This window comes from Tachypleus tridentatus, chromosome 5 (assembly GCF_004210375.1).
Source record: "Tachypleus tridentatus isolate NWPU-2018 chromosome 5, ASM421037v1, whole genome shotgun sequence".
Taxonomy (NCBI): Eukaryota; Metazoa; Arthropoda; class Merostomata; order Xiphosura; family Limulidae; genus Tachypleus; species Tachypleus tridentatus.
In genome coordinates, this window is record NC_134829.1 from 58012300 (window position 1) to 58032370 (window position 20071).

General features: G+C 33.9%; 1 protein-coding gene across 5 annotated transcripts in view; it reads left to right on the forward strand.

Annotated features, from left to right (window-relative positions):
* Positions 1 to 20071, forward strand: part of LOC143251225 (uncharacterized) — a 66018-nt gene that overhangs the window by 24591 nt on the left and 21356 nt on the right. For all 5 annotated transcript variants that reach the window (XM_076502670.1, XM_076502673.1, XM_076502671.1 and 2 more), the window contains 12 exons: positions 700 to 739; positions 2822 to 2868; positions 3154 to 3270; positions 3983 to 4051; positions 6029 to 6085; positions 7703 to 7742; positions 8000 to 8046; positions 10814 to 10930; positions 12821 to 12889; positions 13493 to 13546; positions 16509 to 16545; positions 17359 to 17405. In XM_076502670.1, coding sequence (XP_076358785.1) covers positions 3166 to 3270; positions 3983 to 4051; positions 6029 to 6085; positions 7703 to 7742; positions 8000 to 8046; positions 10814 to 10930; positions 12821 to 12889; positions 13493 to 13546; positions 16509 to 16545; positions 17359 to 17405 — 642 coding nt within the window. In that variant the 5' untranslated portion in view covers positions 700 to 739; positions 2822 to 2868; positions 3154 to 3165. The remainder of the gene's footprint in view (positions 1 to 699; positions 740 to 2821; positions 2869 to 3153; positions 3271 to 3982; positions 4052 to 6028; positions 6086 to 7702; positions 7743 to 7999; positions 8047 to 10813; positions 10931 to 12820; positions 12890 to 13492; positions 13547 to 16508; positions 16546 to 17358; positions 17406 to 20071) is intronic.

The following is a 20071-nucleotide window of genomic DNA, read 5'->3' on the forward strand; positions in this document are numbered from 1 at the left end:
TTATTTACAGTGTATGTTATAATACACAAGTGTTATTTACAGTGTATTTTATAATACACAAGTGTCATTTACAGTGTATTTTATAATACACAAGTGTTATTTACAGTGTATTTTATAATACACAAGTGTCATTTACAATGTATTTTATAATACACAAGTGTCATTTACAATGTATTTTATAATACACAAGTGTTATTTACAATGCATTTTATAATACACAAGTGTTATTTACAGTGTATTTTATAATACACAAGTGTCATTTACAATGTATTTTATAATACACAAGTGTTATTTACAATGCATTTTATAATACACAAGTGTTATTTACAGTGTATTTTATAATACACAAGTGTTATTTACAGTGTATTTTATAATACACAAGTGTTATTTAGAGTGTATTTTATAATGCAAATGTTATTTAGAGTGTATTTTATAATACACAAGTGTTATTTAGAGTGTATTTTATAATGCAAATGTTATTTAGAGTGTATTTTATAATGCAAATGTTATTTAGAGTGTATTTTATAATACACAAGTGTTATTTAGAGTGTATTTTATAATACACAAGTGTTATTTAGAGTGTATTTTATAATACACAAGTGTTATTTAGAGTGTATTTTATAATACACAAGTGTTATTTAGAGTGTATTTTATAATAGACAAGTGTTATCTTATAATAATAAATATTTTCTTTTCCAGTTGGCCCGACTTGGGAAGAGGGTGCGTCAGTATTTCTGTAGTAAGTTGTTTGATTTTTTATTAATTTATTATTTTTTGTATCCTGAGATCTTACCGGTAGCGTACGTCACCCAAACTGTTCAGCATCTTTTAAGTGGACGATTTTACGTATGTCCTACTTCACTATTCATTAAAATATCAGCCTTCATTCTTTTAGCGATGTGAAAAATCACGTATATTTCCTTATGTGGTTATTACAGCCTGTGTTGCTGGAATACTTCGAGAAACTGAATCTGGTAACTCTTCTGCTAACTACGTTCTTAGTCAATGTGACGAATGAACTCGAGGTCAAATTTTCAACAAGTATAAAAAGTCAGTGTTCTCATTTACAGGACATACAGACCAAGATATATCGTAGGTGTGTTTTATAAAAATATAGTTTGTGAAGCTACTCTTATTAAAGATTGGAGTTAGTTTATTTAAGGTGGCTTACAATAAATCCATCATATATCGTCTTCTTAGTGCAGGATTAAACACAATTACAAACGCATGTAATGGAATTGACAGAAAGTTTTTTAAAAGATATTCTAGAAACGTGTTTGTTTGCTTGTTTGTTTTGAATTTCGCACAAAGCTACTCGAGGGCTATCTGTGCTAGCCGTCCCTAATTTAGCAGTGTAAGACTAGAGGGAAGGCAGCTAGTCATCACCACCCACCACCAACTCTTGGGATACTCTTTTACCAACGAATAGTGGGATTGGCCGTCACATTATAACGCCCCCACGGCTGAAAGGGCGAGCATGTATGGCGCGATGGGGATGCGAACCCGCGACCCTCAGATTACGAGTCGCACGCCTTAACACGCTTGGCCATGCCGGACCCTTAGGAACGTGTCAACACATTGTTCAAATACTTCTCCAAACAGAATTGTTGACATAAAACACTACCTTCTGAGTAAACAATATAGCAATCTAAGTCGGCAATACTGTACATTAATTGATTAAATACAACCAAAGTTCACATGTTCTATTCAAGTTTTTTTTTACGTTGAACATCTTACATTACTTTTAGCTTCGTTATATTGTTTACGTTTCATCTAACAAATTAATATCAGCATTCGATTGGAGGAAACGTCTTACGTATATTAAAAATTAAATCAAAATCAACCAGTTAAATATGCTGTTGTTAAATTCTTACGTATAAAGATTCTAACGCAATTGTTTCACCTGTTGGGTATGCCCTCGCTAATAACGATGTTATTGGCCATAAACCCAACAATAGGCTTGGCGTGGCCATTTGGTTATGGCGCTTGACTCGTAATCTGATGGTCACGAGTTCGAATCCCTATCACAATGAACATGCTCGTCGCCGTAGTGGTGTTGTAAATTTGCGATCAATCCCACTATTCGTTGGTAAAAGAATAACCCAAGAGGGTTGGCGATGGGTGGTAATGACTAGCTGCTTCCCTCTAGCCTTATACTGTTAAATTAGGGACGGCTAGTGCAGATAGCCCTCTTGTAGCGAAATTCAAAAAGAAACAAACAAAACGCAATAATATATCAAAAGGTACGACAAACATATAATTTAGGTTAGTCCTAAATACATATATTAAGCAAACAATATACAATAATCACTGTAGTAAAGGCATAATAAAACTAGGTATATAAAACGTTCTAACTACTACTCTTAAGAGTAGTAACATTAAAGAAAGAATATATTTTCCCTTACTAACGGAACACATAAACACTGGTTGATTGTTTCAAGTGCTGTCGAATGTTAAACATTCGTTGAAAAATGTAACATTACTAAAAATTGTGTCTAAGCTACACATTAAAAAAGAAAAAATTAATAAAGCTAATATTTCAAAGTTCACGTTAGGCATTTATTTACCTCAAACGTTTCTTTAATATGTAACGACGTTAGTTATAATCATGTGTTTGTGTGTGTTTTTCTAATGGACAAACCACATCGGGATATCTGCTGAGTCCACCGAGGGGAATCGAACCCCTGATTTTAGCGTTGTAAATCCGTACACTTACCGCTGTACTAGCAGGAGGCTGTCATCATGAAACGACTATATTTGTGATTTCGTAACTTAGTAAAACGTTCTATGAGAAGTGAGTTATTGTTGTCTCTCTTTACAGGTAACAAAGCACGATACGACTGTATCAGAAGTAATTCTCCATTAGAGGTAAAGCTCTAATTTCTCTACAGCGTTTAAAAGCTTACAAAGCTGTTTAAAAACAATCAAGTAGTTTAAATAATGTACACTCTAAAAATTATTATTGATTTTATAAAATTTTTGGTAGTTTAAAAACACTAAAAATTAAACAAATGTTATGGCACAACTAGTGTATTTATTCGATAGCCTTGTTACCATGGTTACAAACGAAATTAAATTTTCCATGTTGTTATTATGATATAGCCAGCGAAACACTCGTTTTATTACGCAATTAACTTTATTTTTTGATTTCAGAAATTAGAACTCATGGATAAATGTCGCCAAAGAGCGTTCCCAGACGTCAGCGCAGACGAATTTTTCAGCGTCTTATGTGATGATTCAGATCCGTCAGTTGTAGAGAGCTCTGGTGAGGTAAGAATTTGAAGCGAAAAGCTGTACAATTTTAATATATAACTTGATTTTGTACACGGATAGATGGTACATTTGAAACTAGCTGGCGAATCTGACTTGAATTTCCATGCGTAATCTGACCACACACGCGAAAATGTGGTCCATTAGGAACTCTAATAACAGATGAATTAATCTTGAGTTTACGATTATAATCTGCGCTCACAAATAACCATTAACCTGATATTTTTTAACATTAGGTATTTGACATTCAAGGTAAAGGAGCAAAGAATACATAGAGTAAAATTAACAAACATACTTAAATTACATGCACTAGCCGGCCCGGCATGGCCAGGTGGTTAGGGCGTTCAACTCATAATCTCAGGGTCGTGGGTTCAAATTCACATCGCACCAAACATGCTCACCCTTTCAGCCGTGGGGGCGTTATAATGTTACGTTCAATCCCACTATTCGTTGGTAAAAGAGTAGTCCAAGAGTTGGCGGTGGGTAGTGATGACTAGCTGCCTTCTCTCTAGTCTTACACTGCTAAATTAGGGACGGCTAACACAGATAGCTCTCGTGTAGCTTTGCGCGAAATTTAAAAACAAACAAACAATATGTTACTTTTCTAGTTTAACTAAGGGTTATATTTAAATACACGTATATAGGACGAGCTAGATTGTGTTTACAGAAGAAATTGTGAAATTTAAGTGTTTCTTTTTTTATTTTCACGCAGTGGGGTCTCTGTATGAAGAATAATACAAAAGACACTCGAGGAAGAAAAGGTCCCCTTTCTTTCATACCGGTAAGTTACGAATTTATTACTGTTCTATATTAGCATACACAAAACTTCTGTTTCCTTTATTTATTATTCTAAACGATACATGTTTCTCTGGGACTGCGTAACCCTTGTAAACGATACATATTGTTCCTCTAGGAATGTATGACCCTTGTAAATGATACATATTGTTCCTCTAGGAATGTATGACCCTTGTAAATGATACATATTGTTCCTCTGGGAATGTGTAATCCTTGTAAATGATACATATTGTTCCTCTAGGAATGTATGACCCTTGTAAATGATACATATTGTTCCTCTAGGAATGTATGACCCTTGTAAATGATACATATTGTTCCTCTAGGAATGTATGACCCTTGTAAATGATACATATTGTTCCTCTAGGAATGTGTAATCCTTGTAAATGATACATATTGTTCCTCTAGGAATGTATGACCCTTGTAAAGGATACATATTGTTCCTCTAGGAATGTATGACTCTTGTCAATGATACATATTGTTCCTCTAGGAATGTGTAATCCTTGTAAATGATACATATTGTTCCTCTAGGAATGTATGACCCTTGTAAACGATACATATTGTTCCTCTAGGAATGTGTAATCCTTGTAAACGATACATATTGTTCCTCTAGGAATGTATGACCCTTGTAAATGATACATATTGTTCCTCTAGGAATGTGTAATCCTTGTAAACGATACATATTGTTCCTCTAGAAATGTATGACCCTTGTAAATGATACATATTGTTCCTCTAGGAATGTATGACCCTTGTAAATGATACATATTGTTCGTCTAGGAATGTATGACCCTTGTAAATGATACATATTGTTCCTCTAGGAATGTGCAATCCTTGTAAACGATACATGTTGTTCCTCTAGGAATGTGTAACCCTTGTAAACGATACATGTTATTCCTCTAGGAATGTATGACCCTTGTAAACGATACATATTGTTCCTCTAGGAATGTGTAATCCTTGTAAATGATACATATTGTTCCTCTAGGAATGTATGACCCTTGTAAATGATACATATTGTTCCTCTAGGAATGTATGACCCTTGTAAATGATACATATTGTTCCTCTAGGAATGTGCAATCCTTGTAAACGATACATGTTGTTCCTCTAGGAATGTGTAACCCTTGTAAACGATACATGTTATTCCTCTAGGAATGTATGACCCTTGTAAACGATACATATTGTTCCTCTAGGAATGTATGACCCTTGTCAATGATACATATTGTTCCTCTAGGAATGTGTAATCCTTGTAAATGATACATATTGTTCCTCTAGGAATGTATGACCCTTGTAAATGATACATATTGTTCCTCTAGGAATGTGTAATCCTTGTAAATGATACATATTGTTCCTCTAGGAATGTATGACCCTTGTAAACAATACATATTGTTCCTCTAGGAATGTATGACCCTTGTAAATGATACATATTGTTCCTCTAGGAATGCGTAATCCTTGTAAACAATACATATTGTTCCTCTAGGAATGTATGACCCTTGTAAATGATACATATTGTTCCTCTAGGAATGTATGACCCTTGTAAATGATACATATTGTTCCTCTAGGAATGTGCAATCCTTGTAAACGATACATGTTGTTCCTCTAGGAATGTGTAACCCTTGTAAACGATACATGTTATTCCTCTAGGAATGTATGACCCTTGTAAACGATACATATTGTTCCTCTAGGAATGTATGACCCTTGTCAATGATACATATTGTTCCTCTAGGAATGTGTAATCCTTGTAAATGATACATATTGTTCCTCTAGGAATGTATGACCCTTGTAAATGATACATATTGTTCCTCTAGGAATGTGTAATCCTTGTAAATGATACATATTGTTCCTCTAGGAATGTATGACCCTTGTAAATGATACATATTGTTCCTCTAGGAATGCGTAATCCTTGTAAACAATACATATTGTTCCTCTAGGAATGCGTAATCCTTGTAAACAATACATATTGTTCCTCTAGGAATGCCACCGTGTTTCATCTTCATTGATCGCCAAGAAACGTATCCAAGAAGCGCGGGTGAGTCTGACGTTGAAACAACAAACAGTATAAAATATCTAGGCTTTTTGTGTTCGTTTAAATCATGTAATTTCCGTATTATCCGATAATTCTTTCTTCATTGATCCATGAAATTATTCATTCACCCCTCCTTCTTCTGTTAATCCATACACCCATTCACTTATTTTTCTTTCATCAATTTAACTATTCATCTGTCCTTCTTCCATCCACCCATTCAAACATCAATCTGTCAAATAATCCACCCACACATCAGTTTATCCAGTTACCCCTCATTCTTTCATCCATCCACTTACCTGTCCTTCTTACTCCAATTACCCATACTTCCTTCTCTCACCTACCTATCTCGTTCTGTGTTTTTACATGTTACACTGTCCCTTTTTAATGATCAAGGACTTTAGAATTACAACGTTATTATATCATTCTACCAAATTAATTTTAGAAATAAAACATTATTGTTTTATTCCACCTGTTTAATTATAGAAATAAATATTCTAACTATTTAATTTTAGAAGTAAAAATTATTTTTCATTTTATCTGTTTAATTTCAGAAATTAAACATTATTGTTTTATTCTACTTATTTAATTTTAGAAATTAAACATTATTGTTTCATTCTACCTGTTTAATTTTAGAAATAAATATTCTACCAGCTTAATGTTAGAAATAAAATATTATTTGTTTCATTTCATCTATTTAATTTTAGAAGTAAAACATTATTGTTTTATTCTACCTATTTGATTTTAGAAATAAAACATTATTGTTTTATTTTACCAATTTAATTTTAAAAATAAAACATTATTGTTTTATTCTACCTATTTAATTTTAGAAATAAAACATTATTGTTTTATTCTACCTATTTAATTTTAGAAATTAAACATTATTGTTTCATTCTACCTATTTAATTTTAGAAATAAAACATTATTGTTTCATTCTACCTATTTGATTTTAGAAATTAAACATTATTGTTTCATTCTATCTATTTGATTTTAGAAATTAAACATTATTGTTTCATTCTACCTATTTAATTTTAGAAATTAAACATTATCGTTTTATTCTATCTATTAAATTTCAGAAATAAAACATTATTGTTTCATTCTATCTGTTTAATTTCAGAAATTAAACATTATTGTTTTATTCTACCTATTTAATTTTAGAAATTAAACATTATTGTTTCATTCTACCTATTTAATTTTAGAAATAAAACATTATTGCTTTATTCTACCTATTTAATTTTAGAAATAAAACATTATTGTTTCATTCTACCTATTTGATTGTAGAAATAAAACATTATTGTTTCATTCCACCTATTTAATTTTAGAAATAAAACATTACTCTTTTATTCTACCTATTTAATTTTAGAAATTAAACATTATTGTTTCATTCCACCTATTTAATTTTAGAAATACAACATTACCGTTTGATTCTACTCATCTTTGGTTGGTATTAAAATTCCGATAAGTTATGTGGATTTATTTCACATTAATATTCAACGTCTTTTGAATGAGGATCAAACATTTATCTGTTTTAAACAATATGGTCGAATAATATTTTTGTAAGTAAGCGAACTATGCTATTATTAGGTTTTGTGGCATGTAAAATATCTTCATTTTATTCTGTAGCTCGAAGATAAAGGAAAACAACTTCAAACGTTTCTATGTGGTAAGTTTCAAATGTTTACATTGTTATAGAACTGCAGTAAGATATTTAAATATTACAGGTTAAGAAGAATAGTTTTGATTAAATCCAGCGAGTTTCTGGTCGTGTTTGTAAACTAAGAAAAGTGAAGTTTATTTACAGTAATAGATTTCATTTCACTGAAACTCGAAGTAGAAAACTATGTTACTATGAAACAAACATACTTAGTTTACACTTGAAATTTAATTTCTCTAATGTGATATATTTTTACGTACTTTTAGATAACAAAGCTCGTTACGACTGTATCCGCCAGAGGGCATCTTCAAAGGTATGTGCACTAAGATAATTTCTTCAATACTGATTCATCAGGTGGAAAACGAATATTCAAACGCACAGCACACACATATATATATATACACTGCTGGCCAAAATCTTAAGGCCAATGAACATAAAGAAAAAATATGCATTTTGCGGTGTTAGACTCAACCACTTATTTAAGTAGAACTTCGAAAGATGAAAATAAGAAAAGGGAAATAAAAATAAAACACTTTTTTAGCAATTAATAGGGAAAACGTGAACACTATGAAATTAGCCTAAATACTAGCTGGTCAAAAGTTTAAGACCATACCAAAAAGAAGTCCTAAACGGGGTAGGAAATGCTCCACAAGAGGTCTCAGTAGTGAGTTGCACGGCCGTCATTGCCAATAACTTCAAACATTTGCTTTGGCATGGTCGATATAAGCGTTTGCAGAAGGCTGGCTGGAATGTTATTCTAAGTGGTGAAGATGGCTTTAAGAAGATCATGCACTGTTTGGAATTGACGTCCATTTCTATAGATTTCCTTGCCATCCATCCCCAAACATTTTCAATGGGGCTCAGTTCGGTCGAACACGCTAGATGGTATGAAAGAATCACGTTATTCGCCATGAAAAATTCCTTTGTCCTGCTGAAAGATCCAGTCATTTCCACACAAGCGAGGGCCTTCAGTCAATAAAGATTCTCTCTCCAACATGCCAATGTAACCAACTGCTGTTTGACGCCCCTTTATAACCTGAAGCTCCATTGTTCTATGGAAGGAGAAAGCACCCCAGATCACGATGGAATCTCCTCCACTGTATCGTGTAGAAAATGTCTTCGGTGGGATATTTTTATCGTGCTAGTAAAGTTGGAAGCCATCTGGACCATCCAGGTTAATTTTTTTCTCATCAGAGAGCAAAACCTTCTTCCAATTTTCTACTTCCCATGTTTGGTGCTTCTCAGCAAAGTTTAATGGAGCTGTTTCGTGGTGTGGAAAGAGCTCTTTGAAGATGTTTACAGTTTTTAAAGCCTTTCTCTCGTAGATGCCGTCTTATTGTTCTTGAGCTGCATTCTGCGTCCGTAAGGGCCTTAATCTGGTTCGACAATCGGCTGGTGTCTTGCCGGACAACTCGTCGAATCCTCCTGCTCAACGTCGGCGAAATTTTCTTGGGCTGACCACTTGAAATTCTCGTTCCATATAACTCAGGGTCTTTACGAAATTTGCAACAGCAGTTTTACTACGCCCAATCTCACCAGCGATGGCACGTGAGAGAGACCTTGCTTTTACAGCTCGACAATTCAACCACGTTCAAACTCTATCAACTTTTTAGCCTTTGCCATGTTTTTACCAAATGCTTGAACACAAATGAGTAAATTTCGTTACGTATTTACCGATTAACGCTTCGTTTCAGTATTGTCTTAAACTTTTGACCAGCTAGTATTTAGGCTAAGTTTATAATGTTCACATTTTCCCTATTAAATGCTTTAATATGTTGTTTTTTTTCCCTTTTCTTATTTTCATCTTTCGAAGCCCTACTCAAATAAGCGGTTGAGTCTAATAACGCAAAATGCATATTTTTTCTTTGTGTTCATTGGCCTTAAGATTTTGACCAGTAGTGTATATATAAACTTTGCATGTGAGGTAGAAGAAAGAATAACTTAGTTTTTTTTAGACAATCTCTTTACCGTAATAAAACATTCAGTGATTTATTAATTCGTTTCAATAGTTCCATACAGATTCCCACAGACATAACCTTGTTATAAAATCTTATAAACACAGTGTTTAACAGCTATTCTCACTACATCTCTTTTCACTCAGCTATTTGATAAAAATCATAGCATATTTCAAAGTATGGTTATCTCTTTAATTTCTTACACTCTATCACAAGAGATGTTTTTAACAAATAAAATAGATCCTACCAAAGAAATCACAGACCGTTTCAAAATGCCCACTCGTTTTTATCTGTTCTGTCAATGACAAACAAAGTTTCAAAGTCAAATATAAAATTCGAAAAATAATGAGAAACACGTTACACATTAAGATACGTTCAGTATTTACGTCAACATTTAGAATTCTAAACGTGTTTAAATCCAAAAACACTCTAACCGTTCTCACACGCTCGTGGGCCGTATATATAACATACTTGTAACATATAAACCGGGCACAGAACACAGGGAAGTTTCAGTTAGAAGTAGATATAGGCCCAGCATGGCCAAGCGTGTTAAGGCGTGCGACTCGTAATCTGAGGGCCGCGGGTTCGCATCCCTGTCGCGCCAAACATGCTCGCCCTTTCAGCCGTAGGGGCGTTATAATGTTACGGTCAATTCACTATTCGTTGGTAAAAAGAGTAGCCTAAGAGTTGGCGGTGGGTGGTGATGACTAGCTGCCTTCCCTTTAGTCTTACACTTCTAAATTAGGGACGGCTAGCACAGATAGTCCTCGAGTAGCTTTGTGCGAAATTCAAAAAACAAACAAACAACAAGATATAAGTTAACTTATCGACACGAGTCTTTTGTTTGATTGCACAGCCAAAATAACAACAACCTCTTACATCCAGAAAATTTGAACAAATCCAAGTTTTACAAATTTCATTCATTCGTGGGTAGGTTTACTTTAGAAATCCTGGAAACAGAAGCAACTTCATCTTTGTTTATAACTTTCAATATTATCATTATATCGTTAAGATAAATTATAATTAAAAAAAACGTGGCAAAGATTTGTAACACGAGATAACTAACTATCTTAATCAACACATACGTTGCTGAAACTTATTTGTCTCTTTTGTTCGTTTTTTCAGGAGCTGACAATATTAGATGGATGTACGAAGAAAGCGTTTCCTGGAGTTGATACGGATGAAATTGTTGATGTTATTTGCTCTGATCCAGATTCACGGACAATAATCAAAACAAGTCAGGTGAAACTCAACTTCATTGTCACTCAAAGATTAAAATCGAGTCACTATGTCAAAACAGAATATCTAAAAATAGCTAAGAAAAGCCCGGTGTAGAGATAGTTACTATCTTTAGGTTGGTTTTCTTGTTAGTTTAGATTCAAGGAAGTCAAGCGATTTGTTAGTGAGTTAATGAATGTTCTAGATATTTAGTTGGTCTATGTGTAGAACTTTCAGGATGGTGTGAGCAAAGTTTCAGAGCCTAGTGAGCTGTGAAAATTATATTAAAGGGATTTTAGTTGCTTCTACTAATTGTAGACTTGTGTATTTTATAAAGTTGCCAATAAGAGTTTTGGAAAGTGTGTAATAATATACGTCACTGATCAAATGACTTTTTTTTACAGTTTGATGTTCTTTAAACCAACTAATCAATAATTAATTGAGGACGTTCAAAGCAACCATATTCTACAAACCCTTAAGAGCTATAAGAATAACATCTTGATGTTTTGTTGTTTTTTAGCTACACTAGAAATGCGGATGCACAGTCGTTCCCAATTTTAAAATGACATACGAGAGGGAAGACATTATCTACTTGTCGGGAAGAATAATACGAACTAATCGTCCCTCCTGTGATTCTAAATGTGGAACGCTTTTCTCGTCGCAAAGGGACGCGAATCAAAAACCCACAGGTTCAGGTTTTGGGTGTGCTAACAAATAGGCTAGACTGGGTTTTAGAGGGAATCTAAAGAAATAGGACCTTGCCCCATACAGAGCAATGTGGGGTTACACTTTGTCCTTCAGTTACTTTTATGTTGTTAATTCAAGTTTCAATCATAATGGAGTTGGAACAACACTTAATTTTAAACAGGAGCGGTGTCTCTTTAAAAGCAAGGCTTAAATCAACTCCACTCGTGAGATTTATGGGCAAAGGTTGAATCATATGTCTCAATTTGTAGTTAGAGCCTTGAGATGAACACAGCAGAGATGATCCCTTTTGTAGAATTATGCTAAAAAATACAATTAATTATTTCCACCCTATAGTTTATACTTGAGTAGAACACCCCTTGTGTCTTAAAAGCAACATGTTGTAGACTGAAAATATGGTGGACAGATAGTTTTAACATTTAACGTAAACCTAAACCCAAAGGGTGTTGTTCGGGTTTAAGTGTGAATTCTATATGAAATATATTTTAGAAAATTTCATATTTAACTGATCACGAATGTTTGCTTGTTTCCTTTGTTATTAGGCACAAAGCTACTCAAAGGAGGGCTATATGTGTTCTGCCCACCACTGGTATCGAAATTCGGTTTATAGCAGTATAACTCCTTAGACATGCCGCTGTGTCACTGGGGAGGATCCCATCAGATCTTGAGGCGGTTTGCAGTCACTTGTCAGGTCAGGTGGTTAAGGCACTCGACACGTAATCCGAGAGTCGCGGGTTCGTAACCCCGTCACACCAAACATGCTCGCCCTTTCCGCTGTGGGGGAGGTTATAAGTGACGGTCAATTTCACTATTTATTGGTAAAAGAGTAGCCCAAATTGGTGGTGATGACTAACTGTCTTCCCTCTAGTTTTTTACTGTTAAATTATGGACGGCTATCGCAAGTAGCCCTCGTGTAGCTTTGCGCGAACTTCAAAACAAACCAAACCAGTCACTTGTCTGTGGATCCAGTATATAAAACAAATTCCTGTACATATGTTTGTGTATAGGAGATGTTATATTAGAAATTGAATGAAATGTTTATGTATATTCCCAGGGTGAGCCATTAAGTTAAATATAAAACTGAAACTATTTGTTACCACTAGCATATAGTAGGCACTTATGTTAATCACAATACTAACCACAATAGTAATCACAATAGTTATGTAAAGTGCTTGCAAAATTTTTTACTTTAATTTGAACTTCTTTCAGTGGGCATCTTGTATAATAGAAAACACTAATGGAGTAACTAAGAAAGACAGCTTACCATATTACGTGCAGGTGAGTTTCAGTTTTGCACAATTAATAATACATAAAGCATAATCTATCAGTTTTAATATAATTATTAAGGTTTTAAAACACGTGGTGGTTCACGTGAATGAAGCGATTCTCGTACAGTACTGGCTGATTTACGCATGCTCTGTAAAATTGAAAATAGGTTGTGAAATGATATATATTGTTCTTGTATTTAGCCATGGAACAAAGCTCATATATTCGCACGCTTGTCTTTTAGAATTTTGATAATACTGAATAGAGTCATGTGACTCATCTGAGGTATGACGTGTAGGATAAATACTTAGATAGACTTTAGTCTCATCCGAAGTTTTATAACCCTTAATATAGCAATTTTGAATTTACGTGTCAACTCTCACAATGTTGGTCTTATCTATTTTCTGTAGTCTTTAGTAAAGCACTTTTGAACTTGAGGGTTAACGATCATGCCATTGTCTTTCTGTCTTATCTGGTGTTATTTTAAATAACAGCATAACACATTTTGAATTTATGTGATAACACTCACGCCGTGGAAAGCAATATAAACACCATTGTGTTGGTGTAGATTTTCTGTATTATTTTCGAAATGTTAAACGTTTATTTTTACTTTAGGAATGCCAAAACGCAGTAACACCAACTACAATGAAAGTCACGCCGGTTGTTCTGGTAAGTTATGTATCAAATATCGTTACAATACAACTAATGTTCAACAAAACATGCTCCTGAAATAGCAGCATATTATGATAATTTTTTTAATAAAACTTCAGGTTTCTTCATTGATACTTTAGTTCGTGTGGTATTATTGCTGAAAATAAAGATTAGAAAAAATAATTCGCCATTTAACGAAAGACAAAAGAATTCGAAACTATACTGTAGCACAACAATCAGTTCTAGATTTATGGCCTCAAAGGAGATCGTATACTTTCAATATGCTAACTATCAAAGATATATTAATAAATTGTATTATTATTGTTGATTAAAATTAATATTAAACATTCAAGAAGTTCTTGATTGTTTCGAGCTTTTTGATGAAGATTATGAGTTGAAGAATGCAAGGTAATTATTGTTGTATGGAACCTACTCAGTTGTTTGTTGGTGAAAGCCAATAACTGTTGAAGAATGCAAAGTAATTATTGTTGTGTTGGAACCTACTCAGTTGTTTGTTGCTGAAAGCCAATAACTGTTGGAGAGTGCAAGGTAATTATTGTTGTGTTGGAACCTACTCAGTTGTTTGTTGCTGAAAGCCAATAACTGTTGGGAAATGCAAGGTAATTATTGTTGTGTTGGAACCTACTCAGTTGTTTGTTGCTGAAAGCCAATAACTGTTGGGGAATGCAAGGTAATTATTGTTGTGTTGGAACCAACTCAGTTGTTTGTTGCTGAAAGCCAATAACTGTTGGGGAATGCAAGGTAATTATTGTTGTGTTGGAACCTACTCAGTTGTTTGTTGCTGAAAGCCAATAACTGTTGGGGAATGCAAAGTAATTATTGTTGTGTTGGAACCTACTCAGTTGTTTGTTGCTGAAAGCCAATAACTTTTGGGGAATGCAAAGTAATTATTGTTGTGTTGGAACCTACTCAGTTGTTTGTTGCTGAAAGCCAATAACTGTTGGAGAGTGCAAGGTAATTATTGTTGTGTTGGAACCTACTCAGTTGTTTGTTGGTGAAAGCCGATAACTGTTGGAGAGTGCAAGGTAATTATTGTTGTGTTGGAACCTACTCAGTTGTTTGTTGCTGAAAGCCAATAACTGTTGGAGAGTGCAAGGTAATTATTGTTGTGTTGGAACCTACTCAGTTGTTTGTTGCTGAAAGCCAATAACTGTTGGGAAATGCAAGGTAATTATTGTTGTGTTGGAACCTACTCAGTTGTTTGTTGCTGAAAGCCAATAACTGTTGGGGAATGCAAGGTAATTATTGTTGTGTTGGAACCTACTCAGTTGTTTGTTGCTGAAAGCCAATAACTGTTGGGGAATGCAAAGTAATTATTGTTGTGTTGGAACCTACTCAGTTGTTTGTTGCTGAAAGCCAATAACTTTTGGGGAATGCAAAGTAATTATTGTTGTGTTGGAATCTAATCAGTTGTTTGTTGCTGAAAGCCAATAACTGTTGGGGAATGCAAAATAATTATTGTTGTTTTGGAATCTAAGCAGTTGTTTGTTGCTGAAAGCCAATAACTGTTGGGGAATGCAAAGTAATTATTGTTGTGTTGGAATCTAATCAGTTTTTGTTGGTAAAAGCCAATAACTGTTGGGGAATGCAAGGTAATTATTGTTGTGTTGGAACCTACTCAGTTGTTTGTTGGTGAAAGTTACTAGAGTTGAATGCTAAACATGTTCACTATTTATGTCCAATAAAAATATAATTTTATTCTTGACAAATCAACAAAACGTTTTGAGAAACACAACAAAGACCAAACAATACACAATCAGTGTCTCTAATTGCACTATTTAACATAAGACAAACAACACATAATCAGTGCTTTGCTCTGTCTTACACTGAACAAAGATATATATAACATAAGACGAAACAATGCTACCAGTTATTCTAATGACACTATAATGCACACAAGAGAAACTGTGAGGCGTTAGTTGAGAAGTAACATAACCAATAATTCCTCTGACATCGTCTTACATAAAAACGTGTTTAATATAAACTGACACAATGAATAATCGATGTAAGAAATGGAAGTGTGTTTTAGGTCTGGTTTGAGGTATAAAAATTCTGATTGAAAATTTTAGTTTTCTAAATGATTAAACAGATATTTCTCTGTATATTGAAGTGAATATCGTTTATCTTTTGTTACTGATATTACAGGATCTTGTGATCTATTATGTGTATTGGATAAAAGGATACATAATCCCCTATCCAGCCAGACTATCAATGCTTTAAGAAGTCCATGAAAATGTAATTTTGTTTATTGAATATTTTTATCTCAAATTCTTAAGGATAAATATAACCCTTAAACTGAGATTCTGGGTTGTCTACAGTTTGTCATAGATCCAATAAAAATGCTTAGACCTATATGACGTATTAAGACGTCAGACGTAAGCAAGTGCTGACATGTAACAACATTCAGGACTTATTCTGCTAATGCCACTTGGACATAAACCAGGACATCATTGAATAACAGAATTATGCGCACACACTGTTGATCTTCAGCTCTTGTCGACATTCTATACGGTTTTATGTCAGGATAGGGAATACTCATGATGTTTCTCTTTAGAATGTAACAGAACTAAATATATAAAATTAAAATACGTGCAAAGTTAAAACAATTGCAAAATAAATAATTTGAATACAAATTTAAAATTGTCGCAAAATAAATAATTTGAATACAAATTTAAAATTGTCGCAAAATAAATAATTTGATTACAAATTTAAAATTGTCGCAAAATAAATAATTTGATTACAAATTTAAAATTGTCGCAAAATAAATAATTTGTTAAAAACAGGAACTAACCCTAAAAAGACTCTACATGATTCAATGTTCTTACTGTTCAGTCCAAAAAAGTGCTCTTATTAATTTTTCAGTCAATTTTTTTTTGTAATTTAACTCTGCCCCGAATTACAAATGTTTGTACAAACAACTGATGAAGTTAAAACATCATTTTTTTTTCTTTTCTAATAGACAGCAAGAGCTCTCATCGTAAGGAACTTCTTTTGTGGTAAGCTCATGAACTTGCATTATTTTTAGGCCTATTTTAAAGAAGTAAGGTATCAAAGTGATGGCTTTTAGTTACGTCATTTATTGCAGTAATAACGTAGATCGATTAGGACTTTTAGTGTTGGCGTTTTCTTATTATGTAGGTCTATTTAAGCTCACATTAGAACTGTTAGTAATATCTTTGCTATGTAAGATTTTAAAAACTGTATTGATTCGTATCTGTTTATTACTTACCAAAGCTGTATATTCCAAAATAAAAACATCGAAAATAACAAGAATCAAAATAACCATAATAATGTCTCTGGTATAAAATAAATAGATACATTTACAGAATTTATAAAGCACATCACAATGTGTAAGTGTGACAAAAATTTCATTTATAACGTAATAAATGCTAATAAAAACTGACATAACTTAATATAGCATAAGTAATATACTTAAGTATACAGAAAAAGTACAAACAGACGACTAACTTATTTAAATAAAACATACAGGTCAAACATAGACAGATAATTAATGTAATTAAATAAAACATACAGGTCAAACATAGGCCGAGAACTAACGTATTTAATATATATATATGAAAAACAGGAACAAGTCAAGAACAGACAGGCACTTAACCTAAGTAAATAAAACATAGCTAGTTAAACTTGAAATCGACTTCGGACGAAGTTAGTAGTAACATACAAGCCATATAAAAGAAGATTAGGCTTAATGAAAGCAATGCATTATTAATGTGATTTCCATATCATAAAGTGTGTGTAGAATATTGTACGGATAATTATTTAAGTTAACGTATTTAAAATTTTAACAGGGAACTGGAGCCGTTATGAATGTTTGAAACACGAAGCACCCACAGATGTGAGTATGAACATATCCATATCATTTTTTTTTATTTCCAAAATGTTTCATTGGTGTATAAAATAAAGATTATTTTAACCTATGACGGAATAGGCGTGGCCAAATGATAAACGTGCTTGGGCTATGAATTCGAGAGTTAATGGTTGTCTTGTCATTATCATAAAATAACGGGAGTAAGATGGTATAAAGAATTACTAATGTCGATACATCATATCTTTCTACACTTAACAGTGTGAAGAGTGGGAACAGGGGACAAAAATATAAATTTTGGCAGTGTGAGGGTCACCTATAACTAAGACAGTTTTGTTTTTCTAAGAGGGTTGTTGGCTTTTGAATGGGTTGCCTTTAGATGACGTAGAAACTTGTTTGTTTGTTTTGAATTTTGCGCAAAGCTACACGAGGGCTAACTGCGCTTGTCGTCTCTAATTTAGTAGTTTAAGACTAGAGGAAGGCAGCTAGTCATGACCATTTACCGCCAACTCATGGGCTACTCTTTTACCAACGAATAGTGGGATTGACCGTGACATGGTAACGCCCCCACGACTGAAAGGGCGAGTATGTTTGGTGCGACGGCGATTCGAGCCCGCGACCCTCAGATTACCAGTCGAACGTCTTAACCCACATGGCCATGCCGGGCCTGATGTAGAAGCACTTCGCTAAATTTAATATAATTTAAGAGAAAGCTTTATAAGTATATGAATGATAAGGGCTGGATTTAGGAATTTTTTTTATGTTACTTGAGTTTGGTATAGAGAATGGGACAGCCAAGATGGACCAATAAGTCCCGTGTTGTCTCAAAATATTCTATCATGTTAAAGTGATGTGTAATTATTATCTGTTGTATTTGAATCAGAACTAAGTATTAATTACAAGTACATTATTATTATATTTTAACTCCATTTATTTGTTAATCGTATACTGTAATATTTAGAGGAGTGAACTTTTACGATAATTCAAATAGACCACAATAAAAGCAATCAATAAATTTCTTCGCAGAATATGGTGACCGGTATGGCCAGGTGGGTTAAGGCGTTCGACTTTTAATGTGAGGGTCGCGGGTTCGATTCTCCGTCGCACCAAACATGCTCGCCCTTTCAGCCATTGGTAAAAAAGTAACCCAAGCCGTCTCTAATTTAGTAGTGTAAGACTAGACGGAAGGCCGATAGCCCTCCTGTAACTTTGCGCGAAATTCAGAAAACAAAAACAAACACTTAGAATATGAAAATGAATCATTCTGAGGGTTAAATATATAAAGATAAAATTCAATTTTTGAAAATCTGGACCTTCGTCGGAACTAACAAGTTGTTATTTTATCATCAAAAATACCCAGACATTGTCATTCTATATTCCATCAGAAACACCCAAACATTGTCATTCTATATTCCATCAGAAACACGCAGACATTGTCATTCTGTATTCCATCAGAAACACCCAAACATTGTCATTCTATATTCCATCAGAAACACGCAGACATTGTCATTCTGTATTCCATCAGAAACACCCAGGCATTGTCATTCTATATTCCATCAGAAACACCCAAACATTGTCATTCTATATTCCATCAGAAACACCCAAACATTGTCATTCTATATTCCATCAGAAACACGCAGACATTGTCATTCTGTATTCCATCAGAAACACCCAGGCATTGTCATTCTATATTCCATCACAAACACCCAAACATTGTCATTCTATATTCCATCAGAAACACCCAGACATTGTCATTCTGTATTCCATCAGAAACACCCAGACATTGTCATTCTATATTCCATCAGAAACACGCAGACGTTGTCATTCTGTATTCCATCAGAAACAACCAGGCATTGTCATTCTATATTTCATCAGAAACACCCAAACATTGTCATTCTATATTCCATCAGAAACACCCAAACATTGTCATTCTATATTCCATCAGAAACACGCAGACATTGTCATTCTGTATTCCATCAGAAACACCCAGGCATTGTCATTCTATATTCCATCAGAAACACCCAAACATTGTCATTCTATATTCCATCAGAAACACCCAGACATTGTCATTCTGTATTCCATCACAAACACGCAGACATTGGCATTCTGTATTCCATCAGAAACACCCAGGCATTGTCATTCTATATTCCATCAGAAACACGCAGACATTGTCATTCTGTATTCCATCAGAAACACCCAGGCATTGTCATTCTATATTCCATCAGAAACACCCAAACATTGTCATTCTATATTCCATCAGAAACACCCAAACATTGTCATTCTATATTCCATCAGAAACACGCAGACATTGTCATTCTGTATTCCATCAGAAACACCCAGGCATTGTCATTCTATATTCCATCAGAAACACCCAAACATTGTCATTCTATATTCCATCAGAAACACCCAGACATTGTCATTCTGTATTCCATCACAAACACCCAGACATTGTCATTCTATATTCCATCAGAAACACGCAGACGTTGTCATTCTATATTCCATCAGAAACACGCAGACATTGTCATTCTGTATTCCATCAGAAACACCCAGGCATTGTCATTCTATATTCCATCTGAAACACCCAAACATTGTCATTCAATATTCCATCAGAAACACTCAAACATTGTCATTCAATATTCCATCAGAAACACCCAAACATTGTCATTCTATATTCCATCAGAAACACGCAGACATTG